A 19679-nucleotide genomic window follows, 5' to 3' on the forward strand; every position below is an offset into this window, starting at 1 on the left:
AAATGATTAACAGTTGAAAACATTTGTTAGAAACTTAGAAATGTAATCAAAAAGTAATCAAATGTAATCAGTTACATAACTTTAATAAATTATTTGAAATAGTTACAATACTTATTACATTTTAATTAGGGTAAGATATCTGTAGGGTAAAAAAAAAAATTCTTAATGGTTACGCCACATGATATTTTAAGTAATTAAATTTCAATTTTTCAAGAAAATTATTTGAAAAGTTTTCAGAAACACATGATATCAACAAGAATACAAAAAGTACATCAAAAGAAGTTGACACATTTGTTTTAATATAGATTTTTAAATTGTGGGTTTCATCAGATCCACATTGGCTGAACTCTCTTGAAAAACTTCCATCAATTTTCCAAACCACTTGTCCTGTGTGGGGTCATTGTGGTTCTGGAATCAGTCCCAGCATCAGATGGAAAGATGCTGCGTGGCTTTTGATTGCATGGGAAACTGAAGAAAAAATGAAGGAAAACCACGCCTGGACTCAAACTTGCTGTGAGACAACATTGATACCCGCTGAACCACTGTGCATGGGAACCATTTCAAGTTGGACAATTCTGAAAATGTTTATTTTATATTAAAAAAAAACCTTCAAAGATTGCTCTAATAACCCCATACTAAGATACATTTTTTTTCTCCAAATACTTGAAATATATTTGAAGTTTTTTTGAGTACAAAAAAAAAAAACCTTCAAAGATTGCTCTAATAACCCCATACTAAGATACATTTTTTTTTCTCCAAATACTTGAAATATATTTGAAGTTTTTTTGAGTACAGTAATTTGAAAATCCCTGAAATTGGTTCCTACACTCTCAAAAATAAAGGTTCTTTATTGGCAGCTCTGGTTCCATGAAGAACCTCTAACATCCATGGTAGATTTCCAACTGCACAAAAGGTTCTTTATAGTGGAAAAATGTCCTTTAGATTATTAAAGGTTCTTCACACTAAGAAAAATGGTTCTTTTAAGAACTGAAAGGTTCGAAGCACAAAATGGTTCTTCTATGGCATTGCTGCCAAAATTCCCTTTTGGAGCATTTATCTTTTAAGAATGCAAGCTAGAGATTCTTCAGAAGGTTCAGCCAGACCTTTTTTTCTTGGACAGTTAGGTGCATACAGTACTTCAGAGTGTCTCTTGTTTACAAGGCCTGATTCTACATAAACACCTCCATGTGAGGTAGAGTGGTGACCCCCAGTGGCTATTTCATCCCATTTGATCTCAACTGCTTTAACTTTCTATGATCATGTTCATGCAAGGTGCTTGCTTACCTGACACAGCATCTGGAAAAGTTCCTTGCCTTAAATCGTCTTATCTGGGAAAGATTGTGGAAAATTACATGTTCCAGGACTCCAAGGTTTGGTCCTTCTCAGCCCATCTGTGGACAAGGGATTATTTAAATCCATCTTCACACGGTATGTATTGACTATGGCTGTAACTGAGATGCTTACACCATTTCTTTCCAGTTTTCGATTTCTTCCAGAAAATCATCTTCCAAGAACCAGATGAGCACAGTCTATTGTGCGCCACAAAGTCTCGGAGGTTCTGGCACCAGTGTTTTATTAACGCCATGGTAATTCGTTGCGAACTGACACTTTTAGATTTCCAGTACTGGGTGTTCTTGAAGATATAGCTCTGACAGCTGCTTTTGTACCTTCTTCCTGCTTGAGTCTCAGCTGTCTTTATGTTCCTTCAGAGCAGAGGTGTCAGACACTCTTCAGGCACTGGCACCAATGACCTGATTCTGTTGGCAAACCAAATCCACATGGAGAAGAGTGGCATTCTCTGCTCCCTCTGCCTCCTATGTTAGAAAAGCTGGTGTTGCCTAGCAACCATCTTAGAGGGAAGCGAAGGAGTGCTGGGATATGAAGGCTTTTGAGAGGATGGTGAACATGGAAATCATGCAGGCAAATTGTTGCAGCTGGCAAATCAACCTTTATATATATATATATATATATATATATATAAGCATGCAGATTTCAGAATGTGTCAATTCCCACTTGTAAATAGTGCCAGTAATCTTGTAGCTATGAGGGCAATGGACAGTAAATATTAGACAAAAAGCAGTTTTAAAAAACTATTGCGTACTCTAGTGGACACATCTGAAACTACAATATTTTTCCCCCCAACACAGAATATAATTAGAATATCTCTCTCTCTCTCACTCACACTGGCTATCAAATTCCACATTTTGTCAATGACAACTGCTTTTTAATAACTACAGGGAATATATTAGGAGTTGAAATACAAAAACCTTCAATAAGATGAAACTATTCACTTATAAGTATCAAGTATGACCTGCTTATGTATGTTATCTCATAGAACTGCATCTGCAAACACCTTTAAAAATGCCTTACTGTTAAGGTCAAGTAAATACTGTTGCTCCACATGACTAGAGAATCTTACATGAGTAACTGGCACAAAGGTGTTGAGTATCACCCTCTCTCTCTCTCTCTCAGGTAGGACGACTTCTAAACATATCTTAGACACGAAATAACATGACAGACACATTACAGAATGAGGAAGAGGGAAATATCTATCAAATAAACAAGCATGTTCCTTCTAATGACATCAGATACGCAGAATTCATACTCTTGTGACACACCCAGCAGCTTTAGTTTCAAACAATGGGTGCTTTAAAATATTTTATTGACAAAAAATGATATACGTCTAAAATACATTTAATAATATATTTGAAAATACAACATTTTAAATATGCAGTGGTCTAACGTTAGAGTATCTGAAATAAAGACAAGCACACTGCAATAGAAATGTAATCATCATGTGTAATACGGTAAGTCTAAGTCAAGTGTTTTACAGTGATTTTTCAGAATTTGGGAGGTTTGACATCACTTCCTTCAGTCATCTGAGGACAGTTTGGACTTCAGCAGGTCAAGTCACTCTTCACAAGTCAACCTTTGGGAGGTTTACAATGGACAATCATCCCAAAGACTCGTCTTTGCTGACTGGACTCCTACTTGGACTCTTTTTCTTGATCCAAGAGAGCCGATCTGATTCCCAGCTTCTGAAGTTCCTCTACCAGATCTCCACTCTGATGCATCTGAAGAAGAATATCGCAGCCACCAACAAACTCACCGTTGAAGAACACCTGTGGAATCGTCGGCCAGTTGGAGAAACTCTTTACTCCTTTCAGGGGAAACAAAGTCACAAGTCAGCATTTAACAATTTCTACATGCTTAACTCTTACACTAATCTCTGGAATTCATTTTATGTAACATAACTATTCGCTTCTCTTTTTAATTCCACTTAAGCACCTCAGAGTCTAGGCTTTACGGTTTTAAACTGACCTCAGTCATGTAAGGTTCACACTAGTGCGGTGTTCGATACATCGATACGACGATGTATCGTCACAGAGATTTGACGATACAAGTATCGATACAGCTGGTCCTGTATCGATATTGTGGCACGTGTGCAGCAGTGGACCGCGCTTAATTTGAATACAAGAACACCGTTTAAAATAAGAGTAGAAAAGTGCGAGGTTTCTAAAGGTTTAATCTGGCCGCAGAGGAACACAACTGGGTTGCCTAATACAAAGAGACGTAATCCCCGAAGCAGAGCTTCTCACTTGCGCAATATGGAAATATCTGCCAAGTGTGCTACTTATCTTTGTCAACCTGGCAACCATGTGCCACTGTGGATAAATAATAAACAGCTGTTTTTCTAAATTCTGCTGAGGTGAAATTTAGTGCACTCCCGTATCGTGGCCTCTGTATCGTGATATGTATCGTATCGTGACTTTGCTGGTGATACACAGCCCTAGTTAACACCCCTTCCTTCCTGCTGCACAGGGCTGATAAAGGCAATCAGAGCCGACAGGACTGCTGGTGCCGTTAACCTACTTGTGCTGTACTGACCACACTAACAAGTTTCAGACCCAAATGGACTTTCATTGTATGTATAAAAACTGCGGAAGCCCACTTTTAGTCACAGTCGAGTAAAAATTCTGTAAATCAGAAACTTAAAATATCAGAAACTAAAGTGAAACTTTCTAAAAAAATAAATAAATAATGATTCAACATCTCATAATAATTGAGAACATTTTTAGTAATAAGGAAAAAAATTCTCAAAATATTATTATAAGACATTATAATGAGGAGGTTTATTTTTATGAGAAGCCAATGCATTGTTACATGGACGTTTCTCATTATTGAAATGTTTAGTCACTATTACGAGATATTAATGAGAAATTAAGTTATTATTATAAGGTTTCTAGACAGTTTCTAAGTATTATGAGATGGTTTCTCATAATGACTTGACATCTATTATTTTGAGATAATCTATTGTTATGAGTCACCGTTACGAGATGTTAATTAGATTATTATCATTTTTCATTATTATGAGAGTTTCTCATTGTTACAAGACAATGATTTGACATCTTATGAAGAATTTTTATGAGAAACCAAGGCATTATTAAATTTAAATTAATAACGTTTCTCATTATTATTGAGATGTTTAGTCATTATTACGATATATTAATTATTATCAGTTGATAATTATTATAAGAAAGTTTCTCATTACAATATTTTTTTCCCCAATTGATAATAATGATATTATTTATCGTAATATTATTAATGTTAATATTATCTTCTTATAGTAATAACAATTTCTAGGAACTTTATCATAACAGCAACTTAGTTTCTCATTAATATCTCATAATAGTAACTAAACATTTCATATAAAATGAAATGGAAAATCATTATAACAAGAAATATATGAAACATTTCATAATAATGAGTAACTGTGATCAGAATGACTGAGTTTTTGATTATTGTGACATGTTAAGTAAATATTACGAGAAAACGTCTCAATAATGAGATACTTTCTTGGAATAGCTTAACACCTCACGAGAAACTAAGTCATTATTATGAGAACGTTTTAAAAGTCATAACTGTTCGAGTTCTTTCTAAATTTCAAGACATAGTGAGAAATGTGAGAACGTTTATAATTCTTATGAGATACTAAGCAATAATTACGAGTTTCTTAATGATTAATAATTAAGAGCTTTTTTTTTTTTTGCCTTTTTGCCCGCAAAATGTGTTACTAACACACGTTAAAAACAGATACAAATGTCATCCAAGCCAATATCAAACTCGAGTTAGGTTTAAACTCCAAAAGCTCTTCACACCACAATCACCATCTGACCTTCCCTGATATCCTGATCATCCAGCACGTTATAAGCAGCATAGCTGTCGACCCCGTGCATTCTGAGGATCTGGACGACGGCGTTGCTGAAGCCGCACATAGGCTGTGCGGGGGTGCCTTTCATGAAGACCACCACTTTGTCCTTCTTCACCATCTCCTCCAGAGTCTTCTGGCCCGCTGAGGAGGAGTACATGAGGCGGGCCCAACCAGACAGCAGCTCTCCATTATTCTGCGCTGTTCTGTACTGCCACGCGCCCGATCGAAGACACCGAGCTGTCGATCTAATAATGCTGTTCATCGTACAAGTCTGAAGGGTTTGCTAAAGATTTAAAGAGGCTTAAATACGTTTGACACTTCACCAAACACACGCCACAGAGCCTCGCCGAAGTAACTCACTGGACTCAAGCTCCGCCCCCTCGAATATAAACACTCAAAGGATGAAAGCTATTGGGTCTCGGATTTGTCTTCTCCTCTCTGATTGGTCGAATACTGCGTCAGTCATGAATGTTACACAATTGCTTTTTATCTTGATCTCTGACAGCTTTTATTTTAGCAGTGTAAAGTATTTTATTAAATGTATCTACGGTTACATGTACCGCCACTGTAATTAAAAAACGTCTGTTTCTTTTTCTTGTAAGAAGTACTTAGTGGAGGCGTTTACATCCGGTTACAATGCGCTCTTTCTCTTCCGGCACGTACTCATTTCCGCGAATCGGTTCTTTCAAACATTTCCTTTTAAAGATCCGGTTCAAATAAACGACTTAGCGATTTATGTCATTTCAGTTTATTATGTTTCATTGATTCAGCTCATAAAAAAATAGTCACTTAAAACCAATATAATAAGCATTTTAGGAATCGTAAAAATAGCTAGAACGGATTCAGTCCAACTCGTAAACGAATCGTTTAGACCGTTTTAGTGAAACGGTTCGACCGAATCAGTGTTCTGATTCTGAATGATTCGTTCACGAAGCTCTATTTAAGTGAATGCTGCTGTAGTTCGTTGTTTGGATTGGTGAAATCCACGTTTATTTTCTTACAGTGTATAAACGGTTTGTAAGAGGTAAGATACGTTTGTACACGTCTATGCTTAATAGCAGTGCAGTGTCGAGATCCTGTCTCCTGTGTCTGGAGTGGCTGGAGACTCAACGAGGCTGCACAGATCAAACAGAAGGAGCAAAAGGCGTGACTTCTCTAGATTCTGAAGCTTTACGTGCGATATTCTTTCAACAAATCTCGTCCTGTTTCCACGGCGGTGATGGTTCGTTGTGTACCGTTACCAATCCAAAAACAGGCAGAGTAAAGTAGCGGCATTCAGATATTGTCTGTCAGGAGAAGCGCGCCTTTCAGACACTTTGAGTTGCCACAATTAAACGTCGTGTTGTACATTGAGAAAAGACGGGGGCAAAATCCTGCGTTGATCAATTCGGACTAACATTTGTGTTGTTGTTTTTTCTCCATATATCTGTAGGTTTGTCCAGATTCAATTGGAAGTCTTAATCCTCCGTTGATCACCATGAGCTCAATAATGTTTATTTTTAATAGACCCCATATATTTGCCTTTTCTTTAACCCGTTCCCCCCCCAATAAAATATTTATGCAAGGCTTTTTGTAGTTTTGCGTCATGTTTGCGTCAACTGTAAATTAATCATTCAGAGGTATTATATTTAGCCAATGCACATTTAATTGGCACGCAAAATAGTTTGTTACTTGAGTAAAACCATTATTGTCTTCATTGTGGTTTATTAGGAAGGCTGCATTCAGCAAAATAAGCCACTTCGTACAACCTGTGCTGCAGGGCCTACAACAAGCTCAACCAGATGATTTAGAACAAACTAAATAGTTTTATGAACCATTTTTACTGTGAAGCAACTGCTTGAGGGTGGCTTATGTAGTTCTCCTCAAGTTCACACAGGTGTTGTTCATCACTCGGACTACCTTAACTAACATTTGGCATTCAGAAAGTGTCATGTCTTAGCTTAATAGTTAAACTAGTTCTAGTGTTTATTAGGGTTTCTGTGCGTCTTAAAAAGTCTTAATTTGCCGTTTCACAAATGAAGGCCACAAAATGGTTCTTAAATTGGAGCAGAAAGTTTTCAATTCATAAAACCAGGGCTTTAAATATTGCATGCACTGTAAACAATTATCTTCCTGAGTGTTATTGTCTTGTTTTCCAATGTAAAAACCTACACTTAAAATCAACATGTCTTGATTTAAGAATTTTTAGACATTTGTACTTTAAAACAATCCAAAACGCTGAGTAAGAACATCACTTTTTATGTTTTGTGATCATAAGGTAGCCTATGTAAAAGTTTCCATATTGTAGTGTTGTTTTTTTTTTTTTTAGGAAATATATTAACAAGTAATGGCGATTTAAGTGTCTAATGCAACAATTTTGAGAGCGTTTAACTTGTTAAATTCTCTTCACAGTATTTAATTTACCTTCATAAAACCTGCAGGAACCCTTATGTAAAACCTGACATTTTTAAATGTATTAATACATTGGCTCACAGTATATAATGCAATTTATAATGCAACGAAAACCACAGAGTCACAGACTTTCAGCAGTACACCATTACAGAGTTAAAACTATCCTTTGATGATGAGGATTAAGATTTGCTTTTGCAAAAAAAGAAACTTGAACAGTCGTAGTTATGCTATGAACAAACCATCATTCAAGTATCCACTTGTTTTATTTGTTAAAAGTGAATGGATAAAATGTCAACACAAAAGCTAAACTATGTCTTACGCATGAATACTAAATATTAGCTTAAGGCAGTGAAGGGTTTGGAGGAGCTGTCTCAGGTTACTGCAGGTGTATGGAGGAGGCGGGCGTGTGCTGGCAGGAGCTGACACTCAAAAACACTTCTCAAACCCATGACTTCCTCAAATCTTCCTCTTTAGCTATGCGTGGAGTGTATTAGTGACTTTTAGAAATTGTCTTGGTCCTGGTTCAGGATGTCCTCAACACTGAGTGTGAGAGATGAACATGTCGGTAAAGACAAGAAGTGCGCACAAAAAACCCAAGGTAGGAGAATCCATGTATGTGCATAATTTACATGTACAGTTCCTATAATGTATTTTTTATACACTGACAATTCTGGGTGGATATTTTCTTTGAGGATAAACAATATTCAGCACGTTTTAATCTCCAAGTTTGCTAAATTATATCATACAATGTATTGTTTGCAGTTCTGGCACAGTTATACTATTATATATCTTTCATCATTATTGTATACATTATATTTGAAACAAATTGCAATGGAAATGTAAAGTGTAAATGTAAAGAAAACATCATTTGCAATGTAAACTTTTTTTTTTAAAGACAAACTTCCTCGTTTATTTTACTCAGTGCATGTCTCTTAAAATGAAAGTGAACCTGCTTATACCTGTTCTCACCTGTGCTAAACCTGTTAAAATCTTCTGAAATGACAGCATGTCACTTACAGCACTTTAAACGTTAACTCCATGTGTCCATGGTCCCTCATTTCTTTATCTACAGATGAGAAGCAGGCAGTCCAAGAGAGAACTTTTACCAAGTGGATAAACATGCATTTGAAGAGAGTGAGAATTGTCTTCTTTCTACCGCAAAGCTAAACAATGTATTCAGCTTTTAAAAGACAACACAAGACCAAGACAATATCATTCTCAAAATGTTACTTTTTTTTTTTTTTTTTTTTTTACACGACATTTACCATATTACTACAACAAAAGTATTGAAAAAAAAAGTACAATGTTGTTGTTGTTTTCTCTCTGTGTTGCAGTGTGACCCACCTTTACAGGTTCATAACTTATTCACTGATATTCAGGATGGAAAGATTCTCATGGCTCTTCTAGAGGAACTGTCAGGCTGTAATATGGTTTGTCATCACATATTATACAGAAAAAGATAAAGTTTGATCACTATAAATCTATCATTCATAGATGAGGCTTTTCTAGAAGTGTTTTTCATGTTCTTCAGCTTGATAAATTCAGGCCATTTCCACATCGCATCTTCAGACTAAACAATATTTCTAAGGTCTTGGATTTCCTCGAGGACAGAAATGTAAGTCCTGATGTTTATTTTTTTATGTGCTATTTATTTATTTATTGATTTAATTGTTAATTTATTGTCCATAAGTTATTTAATAATAATAAAAAAAAATCTTATGAATTACCTTCCTCATTTTAGGTAAATTTAATTCAAACCAGGAAACAAATCAATACAACTTAACAACGATTTAACTAAATCTTGGATTTCCTCGAGGACAGAAATGTAAGTCCTGATGTTTATTTATTTATTTTTTATGTGCTATTTATTTATTTATTTATTTAATTATTCATTTATTGTCCATAAGTTATTTAATAATAATAAAAAAAAATCTTATGAATTACCTTCCTCATTTTAGGTAAATTTAATTCAAACCAGGAAACAAATCAATACAACTTAACAACGATTTAACTAAAATAAGGGATTTAATTAGTAAAACATGGTCAACATCTATGTTTACTGATGTCATGTGGAGGGCTCCATATCTTTGTGTGATATAAATATAAATTTAATCATTTATGTTATTTTTACACAGGTTAGCCTTATAAACATTGACGCTAATGATATTGCCGATGGCAATCCTTCAGTTGTTCTCAGGCTAATCTGGAACATCATTGTGTACTATCAGGTAAAGCACACTATCATTGCGTAATGGCAATGAAAGGGATCCACTGTTCTTGGGTGGGTGTTTGATCATGTGAGTTATTGTGATTCTAAATAATTTTCCCATTCTAAGATTAAACAGGTCACAGGAAGCCTGGAGAAGTTCCCATCCACCTTCAGTCTGCTGTCATTACCTTGTGGCAGTGATTCTTCAGGCCGTAGTTCTCCAGCATCACCTGGGGATGACAGTTTTGGCACTCTACCCTCAAAAGGCAAAAGGTCATCTCGAAATCTCAAATACCGCGGTACAGCCATAAAGACTCTGCTTAGCTGGGCACAGAACTGTACTGCAAAGTAAGTGAATTAATTTACTGAGTCACAATAAAGGCTTGAAATGTGTTTCTCAATGCAAAACATCAAATTGTTCATTTGAAAAATGTTTTTTTTTCAGACAAAATTAATATTTGACATATACTCACCCTAATAAACTCGCCGTAACTTAAATCTTTTTTGTGTCTGTGGAACACAAAAGGAGACAGTTTGATGAATGTCCCGATCACTCTTTTCCACAAAATTTCAATGGAGACTGTAGCTTTCAAACTTAAAAAATAAAATAAAAATAATAATAAAAAATGCAAAGCACAACAAAAGCATCATAAAAGTCGTCGATATGACTCTTTTTCATTATAATTTTAAAAAAGTTATGGAAAAGCGTTCCATTTTCACTTATAATCTCCTTCTCCAGCAAGCTGTAACTTATGATCATCATTAAGTTGAAATCAAGAACCAAATCAATATGAACAAATCATTCAGAGTGGTTTTGCGAACCAGCTCAAACGATTTTTTTTTTTTGTCTTAGCTGGATGTTGCGATATTCAGTAAATTTATATTTTTGGTCTGTAGCTACACAAAGCTATTAGAAGACCTTGCATGGACCACTTTCATGATACTTTTATGGTGTTTTTTTGATTATGTTTTGTCCCTATTAGATTTAATTTAATGGGAAAAAAAGAACGTCCACAGAAGAATGACAGTAATATAGGTTTGGAACAACATGCAATATAAAATTATTATAGAACTTTTATTTTTAGGGTAATCTATGAATTGGATGAACTTCCATAATTCATTCAGCCTCGCCATTTCAATCTTTCCCTTCAGATATGGGGTAGAAATTTGCGATTTTGGTAAAAGCTGGAGGAGTGGATTGGCATTTCTGGCTCTGGTTAAATTCTTCTGTCCTCAGTTTGTGGACATGAGGAAAGCTTTGTCTTCTGAGCCCCGACTAAATATGGAGACAGCCTTTACAGCAGCGAATGAGTGGCTGGGGATTCCTCCACTGCTGGATCCAGATGGTAACACACAAACAAACCATTAGCTTTTCTTTGAAGAATAGCTGTGTATTGTTTGTGCCTTCTAGGGGAGCGTACTAAATTGCTGTATGACCTGCTTTCACACTTTAGAAATAAACACGTAATGAAAACGCATAAGCAGGAATTTTACTGCAGAACTATTGTACTACCAGTCATGTTGCCTGAGAATTGTATAGCAAAGTGTTGAGTTGCTTTTTAGCTTTGTAACTGTTAGTGATAGCAAATATAAGCAGATTTTTTTTTTTTTGTGGGATTCATCTTCAAAGCAGACTGGAACCCTGCTGCAACATTAAGCAGTTGTGTTTGGTTATTCGACTTGGTTTGTTTTTTCTTTCCCACTAGATCTTGCAGTGCATTCACCAGATGAGCAGTCTGTCATCACTTATGTAGCCCAGTTTCTTGAATGTTGTCCAGGCCATGATGAGGTGAGGATATGTTTATCTTTTATTTGAATGATTGAGAAGAAGATTAAAGCACACTAAGTCTTTCTTATCTATAATGATAGCATTATTGTGACTACATATGTCAATAAGACTGAAGGTGTGTTCACATTAGTGAAATTTCAACAAAATTTCACAGGACAAAAAAAGTCTATTGTAAATAGTGTAACAATGTATAAAGCACCGCTCACACAGAAGTCATTTTAAACCAAGCAACTTTTAGCTGGGCAATGCAGCAAAATTGTGTGACCTGTGGTGAAATCTGTGTGGGGAGATATGTAATCATGTGTGGATTTGTATTGAAATGACTGGATTTCGCCCGTGAAAATTCAAAGGTGTGGTCAAGTTATCTATAGTTTGGCATACTTAATAAAAAAAGTTATTTCAAAAGGAATCCATGCAAATGAATTTTGCGAGAGGGCGACAGATTTGCCCACACAGATTCGACTCCAGTTTCGAGTTGGCCTCCTAAATTCATTGTATCTACAAACACAAAAGTAAGCATTTTCAACACATGAATATGCTTAGAAACATAGTTTTTCTCATAAAAGTGACATAATATCCACAATGTGGCTTTATCTCTCATAATGTAACTTTACATTCAACTTTTTTTTGCCATTAAGTAAAAAAAAAAAAAGTTAATTATGAGGTAAAGTTTAAAGAAAAATTGCATTATGAGAGATAAGACCACACAGTGGATATTATGTCACATTTATGAAAAATGAACTGCAGTTGCACCATATGAAGCCACTTTGTAAGATATGAAGTTACAAACGGGACTCTTATAAATGTCACATTTAAGAGATATATTCACATTAGCAACATATAAAACCACAGTTGTGAGATATAAGTGAATCAAGTCAAGCAATTGTGACAAAGTTGAAATTGCCTTTTTATTTATTTATATATTTATTCATTTTTGGGTGGAAACAGACTACTATAGACTATAGACATACTAAAATAGCCTAATGTATCACAATAGAACAAAGACATTTTAAAATCGTCATGTCTAATGAATGAATGAATGAATGGTCTGTCTAAGTAATATATTGTTAATCCCATGACACTGACTCATTCACAGGACAGTGCATCAACAGATTCCTCTCGAGGCACACCAAATTTCATTGAAAGATCGGACAGACATTGGACTGATTCAGTTAGCTGCACGTTACCATCTAATATCTCTGCTGAAGCTTTGAGAGGGCTTCATAACTCTTCTGAGACCAGCCAAGAGGAACAAACCTACCATACTGGAGATCAAGAGCTCAGCTCAGAGTCACTGCCTGCCTGTCCTTCAGACAACCCTGTGGGTTTAGCTGCTCTGTCTGAACATTTCCTCACCATGAAGAGCTCCAGCTGGTCAAATGGACAATCCCTGCCAGACTCCACTGGGGGGCAGTGTTGTGACTCTTTAGCATGGAAGAAAGGCTATTTGGGAAGCCTGGATAATGATGGGAACTGTTCAGAGGTTTCAAAAGAGGCTGTTTATGCTATGCCAATGCTGGATTCAGATGAAGAGGATGCATATAGCTATATATTAGAGCTGGACCATAACGACGCTGGACTAGAGACAAATGTTGACCTTGAATTAAATACAATTATGGATGCACAGGGAATAGAGCTTGCCAGTACATTTGAATCTCAAGGAAGTGAAATAAACTCATTGTGTCATTTTTGTGAGACACAGAGGCAGTTTAAGCCCTCAGATGTATTGACTGGGTCAGGTGACGGCAAAAGTGCAGACATCCGTGACTCAAAAAAACTTTCACCTGCTTCTGACTCTTTGCTGATGAATCAATTTGGTAAAAATATACCAATATCATCTACCAGTGAACATTTGGACTTGGACTGTTCATTAAAAATGAAGGAGAGTATTAACTCAGATGCATTTAATCTGACTCACGGTGATGGTGTTGATGATGCATTTGTGCCACCAGTGAAAAATGGTCTAGATAAGGAAAAAATCAGAGAGGACCTTTTCCCCGGTGCAGTGAATGATGGTCTATCAGATAATGACCAATATGAGCAAAACAGTGTTTTGGATCAAAGAGTTTTGGATAGAATAACAGGAGAACCTGCAGTTTCACAGAGGTTTGGATTATATTCTACATACATTTTGTTGCATTGTTCAATTGAAAGTAGTTTTGAAACAAGCTACACTCTAAAAAGATGCTGGGTTAAATATGGGCAAACCCAGCGATTGGGTTGTTTTCAACCAACAGTTGGGTTAAATGTTTAATCCAACCTTCTGGGCAGTAACCCAACCGCTGGGTCAAAACAACCCAATCGCTGGGTTTGTCCATATTTTACCCCGCACTTGGTTGTATTTAACCCAGCATTTTTTAGAGTGTATGCTCATTGGAAATACATGCCTCTATTACATTTTTGCAAAGCCCCAAAAACGCACATACATTACACATTATAGATACATTTCACTGCAGTTTTCAGCTGACATGAACACAGATTTTCGATTAATAAAGACTTATTTTTGTGCTGCTCCTTACACAGTACTATGTTATGAACTCAAACATTTTTTATTATAGTGCATAATTTGTAAAGCAATACCTTTTAACATTTGCATCGCATTACCAATTCCATATTTATGGCTTTTGTGATATAGTAAACATGCTCTTCAGCTCACCCGGTACAACAATGCATTTGTGATGCGTAGCGCTCTGGTGTGAGTCCCGTAAAATGCAAGTCACTAAGAAAGAGTTCAAAGACTTGAAGATGCAAGCTAAAATGGCATTGCTGATTTAGCAAATATGTTTTTATCTCACCCCAAAAATGTCACCCCACAGGCATGTTTTATTTTATTTTTATTTTTTAAATGAACCTAGGATGTTTCGAAAAAAATAACCAGTATGTCTCATTCTGCCTTCTTCTTGTGTGTTTTAGGAAGGGGGGTCTTGACCTAACTAGTTATGAGGTGCATGTGCTTCTGTTCCTCTGGATGATCGCCTACTGCATCCTTATGTATCCTCACCTGGATATTCTCAGTCTATTCAACCCAAAATAGCAGTACACAAGAAATATAATTACAAGGTTATACTATACTCTGGGTCCACACACACAAACTCTCACGTTATCTCCTTCTCAGACCTTATCAGACATTTAAAAAAAAAATAAAATAAAATCCTATTGACTTTGGGCTGCTAACTCGTTTCTGGGTTTTAGGACTCATTTCTGCAGCACTCAATAAATATTCCCTTTTTTGTTGCTTTACCTTTAATATATCTATGTAGCCTGCATAACTGTCCTCGCATGTGACATGAGAAACAAGGTTCAGTCTACAGTAGTTGATGTTGCCTCATCTTTCAATAACAGCCTGCAAATCTTGCTTTACATAGTAAAAGTTTCACAAAACAATCTGTAGTAAAATATGCACACACAGAGTCTGTTCCAAAATCAATGAGCTACCCAACTGACTAAATAGGCAACTGCCTTCTAAGATAGTAATATCCTAAAATATGGAATCTTATAACTGACAGATTTAACACTCTATATAAGCAGCAACTATGCACAACACAAAGTGATTTCAACAGAGTTAGCATGTTGCTAAGCTAAATACAAAACATGCACATTTCTTCTAATACTCATAAAAATGCATGGCACACACATAAATTGAGTAAAACATGTTTTGATTTTATTATTATTTAGATTTGTTTTCATCAATGGTTTTTGGTACTGAATGAATTATATTAACAATCAACATTTCGCTTTGTTCTCCATCCAGAATTTTTAACTCAGTTATAGATGGTTATTTTGGCACGTACTGATAGTTATTTTGGTTTCAAGCAACGAAACGTTAGCTCTATTGTACACTGTATACTTTTATCAAACTGTTTTATTATTTCGATATTATTTTTGTTAATATAAAATTTGATATCCCCCTTTATGTTTATTTTTTTTAAGTGAAAATTGACTTTTCATTATATGACAACTTTTTTAAAGACATAAATTTGCCTGAATCTATGCACTGATACTGTTTTATTTTGACACTCTTTTTTTAACCACAAAGTCAGTTAATGGAATGGCATTTTGTTTAATTCCATTCTGTCATTCAACTGTTGAATAATATATTATTAAAGCTTAATATTATGGATAATTAATATTACTTTCTTCAGAACATTAGTTTAACTTACAGGAGACATATTATGCCCCTTTTTACAATATGTGATATAAGTCTCTGGTGTCCCCAGAATGTATATGTGAAGTTTCAGCTCAAAATACCCCACAGATCATTTATTATATCATTTTGAAAATGCCTATTTTGAGTGGAAGCAGAAACACACTGTTTTTCGTGCCTGTCTCTTTAAATGCAAATTAGCTGCTGCTACCCGCCCCCTTTTCCAGAATAGAGCTGCGCCATTACAGCTCATACCTGCTAAAAAAACCCCATCTGTTTTGGTTCTGATTATCATGTTTATCGTGCTGAAATCATGCGTTTTGACCCATATTAGTTTAAACTTCTGATATAGGTTTTCTGAGTGCACACATCCAAAGCACACGGACAGAAAGCGGCTGTCACAGCATGTGAGTACTAAACTAAGTTCTCATTCACACACACATTTACGTTAAAAACACACGAGTTACAAAAACAGCCGGTTATGTCTGTGAAGGTTTCACCATGGCATTAGAACTGGTACACCGTTGTCACTTGCGGAATCAAAATGACGGCACCGTGGGTGTAAACTTACAGATTAAGGGGCGGTAATATTATAATGAGATCCCTTTGCAACGTCACTAGGGGAGTGATATCAGACTCGCTCGTTTTTTTCAGATGCTTGCAGAAAAGGGCTTACCAAAGCAAAGTGACTGGGTTAATCTTTTTCACATTTCCTTGGTTGGTAGATGCACCGGGGGCCTGATTATATCATTTAAAACCTGGAAAAGTCAGATTTTCACTATATGTCACCTTTAACAATTTATCAGATGTAAAAGCATCACAATTTATAACAAATGCTTACATGCAGCAATAATGGGCCTTTTAGTTCGTAGCTGCAATCAAACAGTGTGTGTGGATCTGGGGGAGATAAACCAGGCCAAACTGTTCAAATATGTACGACTAAGCGTGGGCTGGGTGAGATTTGTGCCCTCACTACAGCAAGCCAACAGCTTCTGAGAATGTGTTTGTTTGCCGTCAAGGTCAGGGCCACTAATCAATGTCAGTATCTTTCAACATTTCCCTTGGAAAACGATCCAAAGAGGAGTTTGGACAGTTGTGTACCCCTAGCTGTGGTTTTTGTGCAGCATTGTGCTATCAAACGATTTTGTATAGTATTATTTTGCTAGCAGCAAAGCTGCTAATCCTCATTCCTCCAGGAGAAATGGAAAAACCCGAGAGACGGCAGGCACTAAATGGTATGGAAGCTACTATGGAAACCCTAGTGCTCTACGATAACCTTGTCTTTGGTTTGTTTGCTGCTTATAGCAGGGAGAAGCAGAGGAAAAATCTTCTTAACTGCTCGGTTTGACTCTCCTTAGTGAAGATAGTGAGGATCTCACAAGACCTGCTCTCACAATACTTGATAGATGAGCTGCTTAATTTCACAGAGGCCTCTGTGGAACATATGCCTTCCTGATCAGCCATAACCTACAGAAGACCCTTACAGAACAACCCTTGCATGTTATTATCCTAAGTATGATGCCTATTGCAAGTCAAACTTTTTTTTTTGTTTCCTGTATGTTTTGTGACACTTTCAAAGTGAAATGTCCAGTGAGTGGCACTAAAAGCACCTTCAGTTTTATAAAAAAAAAAAAAAAAAGTTTCTTATGGTGGTTGTTGTATGTATCGTGGCAGTTTTGAAATATCATCTACACTAAACCCAACCCTATACCTTACAGATAGTGTTGAAACGTGAGATAAAAACACATCTGATGAAGCAAACATGCCACTTTCGCTTGCTCTTGCAAGCTCTTTTATTGAGGCCAATGTTTCACAGGACTCAAACCCAAGTGCTTCATATCTCAAGTGCAATGCTGAACCAGGTGAGCTACCAAGCAAGTTTACTAAGAAAAGTCATACATATGGAGCAGATTATGTGATGCAAAAGTCACAATGTATTAGTTTACAAATCATGCATTATGATAAAAGTGTTTTAGGTCATACCTTGTTATTGTGCAAGGAATACAAGTTGTTGTAATTTTACTGTCTCTAGTGTTCATTTTAATTGGAAACGGCAGTGAATTTTATGTATAGGGATGTTTTTGGAATTTTACAAAAATGTAGGTAGATGCACATGTTTCTGGCCTACGTTGGTGTATTTTATTAAGTACAGTAATTCATTGCAGTTCAAATAAAAAATAGTTATTTTGAACATGAAATACAGGTGCATCTAAACCATTTTTTTGTACAAATATGTATAGGGATGTTTTTGGAATTTTACAAAAATGTAGGTAGATGTACATGTTTCTGGCCTACGTTGGTGTATTTTATTAAGTACAGTAATTCATTGCAGTTCAAATAAAAAATAGTCAGTTATTTTGAACATGAAATACAGGTGCATCTAAACCATTTTTTTGTACAAACTTTGAAAACATTTTTTTTTGCACATGAAAATACAGCCAAATAAAACCAAGTCACTGTCATGCTATTTGTAGGAAAACAGAATGAGTCATTCAAACAGTAGAAAGACAGTAAAATGATGCTTCGTATGGGTGAAGGGGTGGTTGTGGATGTGAGCTCCAATCAGGATGTTGTATGACACGACTATGATACTGTATGAGATTGATTTACACACACACTTGCCAGACTATTTCTGCTGGCATGGGGGATGTTGGAAGTGGCCAGTGAACTGACTCTCCATGGCTAAACCTGTGTACTTTGATCTGATCGCTGTATGCATGTGTAAGCATACAGTACAGTGGGGCCTAAAAGTCTAAAACCACATTGAAAATCTGTGATTCAACATTTGATTTAAACCTGGAAATAAATAGAAGATAATATAAGAAAGAATATAATTACTTCAGGACAAACACATTACTGAGAACATTGGACATACATATTGAGAACATATATGATCCAGGAAAATGTAATGCGAACATGATGAGACTAACATTGTCTTGTAAATTGTAGAGTATACAAAAAAAAGGACAGAATTAATGTAACATGGGGTTTGGGTTTTGTTTCTTGTTCATTGTTTTCATGTCTTTTATTTTGTCGTTTGGCCACAGTCATGTTCTCGGTCATGTGATTCCCTTGTCTGTGTGTTATGTTTCGATTGGTTCCTTGGTTCATGTGTCATGTTCTCATTGGTTGTCTTAGAATTGTTTGATATAAATAAGCCCTCATTTTGCCTTTGTTCTTTGTCTAGCTTTGAACTGTGTAACCTGCTGTTGGTGAGTTTGTGTCTCTGTTCAAGTCCGTTCATGCCAAATCAAATCAAGTCAAGTCAAGTCAAGTCTCTGTTTGTATTTTGGATTACTTTTGAATAAAAGCTGCACTTGGGTTCATCACAACTTTCCGTTTGGTGGACTGCTTGTTACAATTAAAATAGAATCTAAGAGATGTTCATATATAAATGGTCTGACACTACACAATTTACAACAAATTTAAATGTGATTGTGGGTAGAGTAAAATATCTAAATCAGTTCTCAAACATAGAAGTCAATACTTTATTATATATTGTATGTCATGCAGTGCATTCACAACATATTCAGTCAGACCACATCAATATGCATTCCACAACCCATAGTTTGCAGACTGCAATAAGCATACTCTATCACAGATGAAGTGAATTAAATGCAATATTTGTCAAATACACAGACGTTTCAGAAACGTTTTCATGAGCAACAGAAACACTTTTTATATACTGCTTAATACAGCGCCATCTGTTCAAGAATAAAGTTCAATGTAAATATATACTATTTAAATACTAATAAAGTGGGGGTATATATGGTTTCATGATAAACGTGACTCAATATAACATTGCGGCTACAGTAAAAAAGCTTTTACTGTTCTAAAAACACAGATTTGTGGCTATTATTGGAATTGAAAAGGTTAGAATAAACCCGAAACACACGTGATAGTTGTCATGCGGTGAATCTGGCCAATCGTGAAA

The 19679-nt window shown here is 35.8% G+C and overlaps 2 protein-coding genes across 2 annotated transcripts; one reads left to right on the forward strand and one right to left on the reverse strand.

Annotated features, from left to right (window-relative positions):
- Positions 1-2081: 2081 nt before the first annotated feature.
- glrx5 (glutaredoxin 5 homolog (S. cerevisiae)) lies at positions 2082-5606 on the reverse strand. Its single transcript, XM_016568708.1, has 2 exons — positions 5177-5606; positions 2082-3160 (listed from the first exon to the last, which is right to left on the reverse strand). Exons 1-2 carry the CDS (start codon positions 5472-5474, stop codon positions 2988-2990), a joined length of 471 nt encoding a protein of 156 aa, XP_016424194.1. The 5' UTR covers positions 5475-5606; the 3' UTR covers positions 2082-2987.
- A 2368-nt stretch (positions 5607-7974) lies between these two features.
- clmnb (calmin b) lies at positions 7975-14734 on the forward strand. Its single transcript, XM_016568709.1, has 10 exons — positions 7975-8201; positions 8676-8737; positions 8938-9033; positions 9135-9218; positions 9739-9831; positions 9940-10160; positions 10965-11158; positions 11519-11601; positions 12698-13707; positions 14515-14734. Exons 1-10 carry the CDS (start codon positions 8132-8134, stop codon positions 14633-14635), a joined length of 2034 nt encoding a protein of 677 aa, XP_016424195.1. The 5' UTR covers positions 7975-8131; the 3' UTR covers positions 14636-14734.
- The last annotated feature ends 4945 nt before the right edge of the window (positions 14735-19679 follow it).

This window comes from Sinocyclocheilus rhinocerous, unplaced genomic scaffold (assembly GCF_001515625.1).
Source record: "Sinocyclocheilus rhinocerous isolate Xijiao unplaced genomic scaffold, SAMN03320098_v1.1 scaffold1432, whole genome shotgun sequence".
Taxonomy (NCBI): domain Eukaryota; kingdom Metazoa; phylum Chordata; class Actinopteri; order Cypriniformes; family Cyprinidae; genus Sinocyclocheilus; species Sinocyclocheilus rhinocerous.

Bases quoted from the DNA above. Each gene is read 5' to 3' on its own strand.
- glrx5 (XM_016568708.1), bottom strand. From the start codon at position 5,474: ATGAACAGCATTATTAGATCGACAGCTCGGTGTCTTCGATCGGGCGCG. The intron at 3,161-5,176 runs GTCAGATGGTGA...TTCCCCTGAAAG, and splicing joins TGATCAGGATATCAGGGAAG to GAGTAAAGAGTTTCTCCAAC.
- clmnb (XM_016568709.1), top strand. From the start codon at position 8,132: ATGTCCTCAACACTGAGTGTGAGAGATGAACATGTCGGTAAAGACAAG. The intron at 8,738-8,937 runs GTGAGAATTGTC...TCTGTGTTGCAG, and splicing joins TAAACATGCATTTGAAGAGA to TGTGACCCACCTTTACAGGT. The intron at 10,161-10,964 runs GTAAGTGAATTA...CTTTCCCTTCAG, and splicing joins GCACAGAACTGTACTGCAAA to ATATGGGGTAGAAATTTGCG.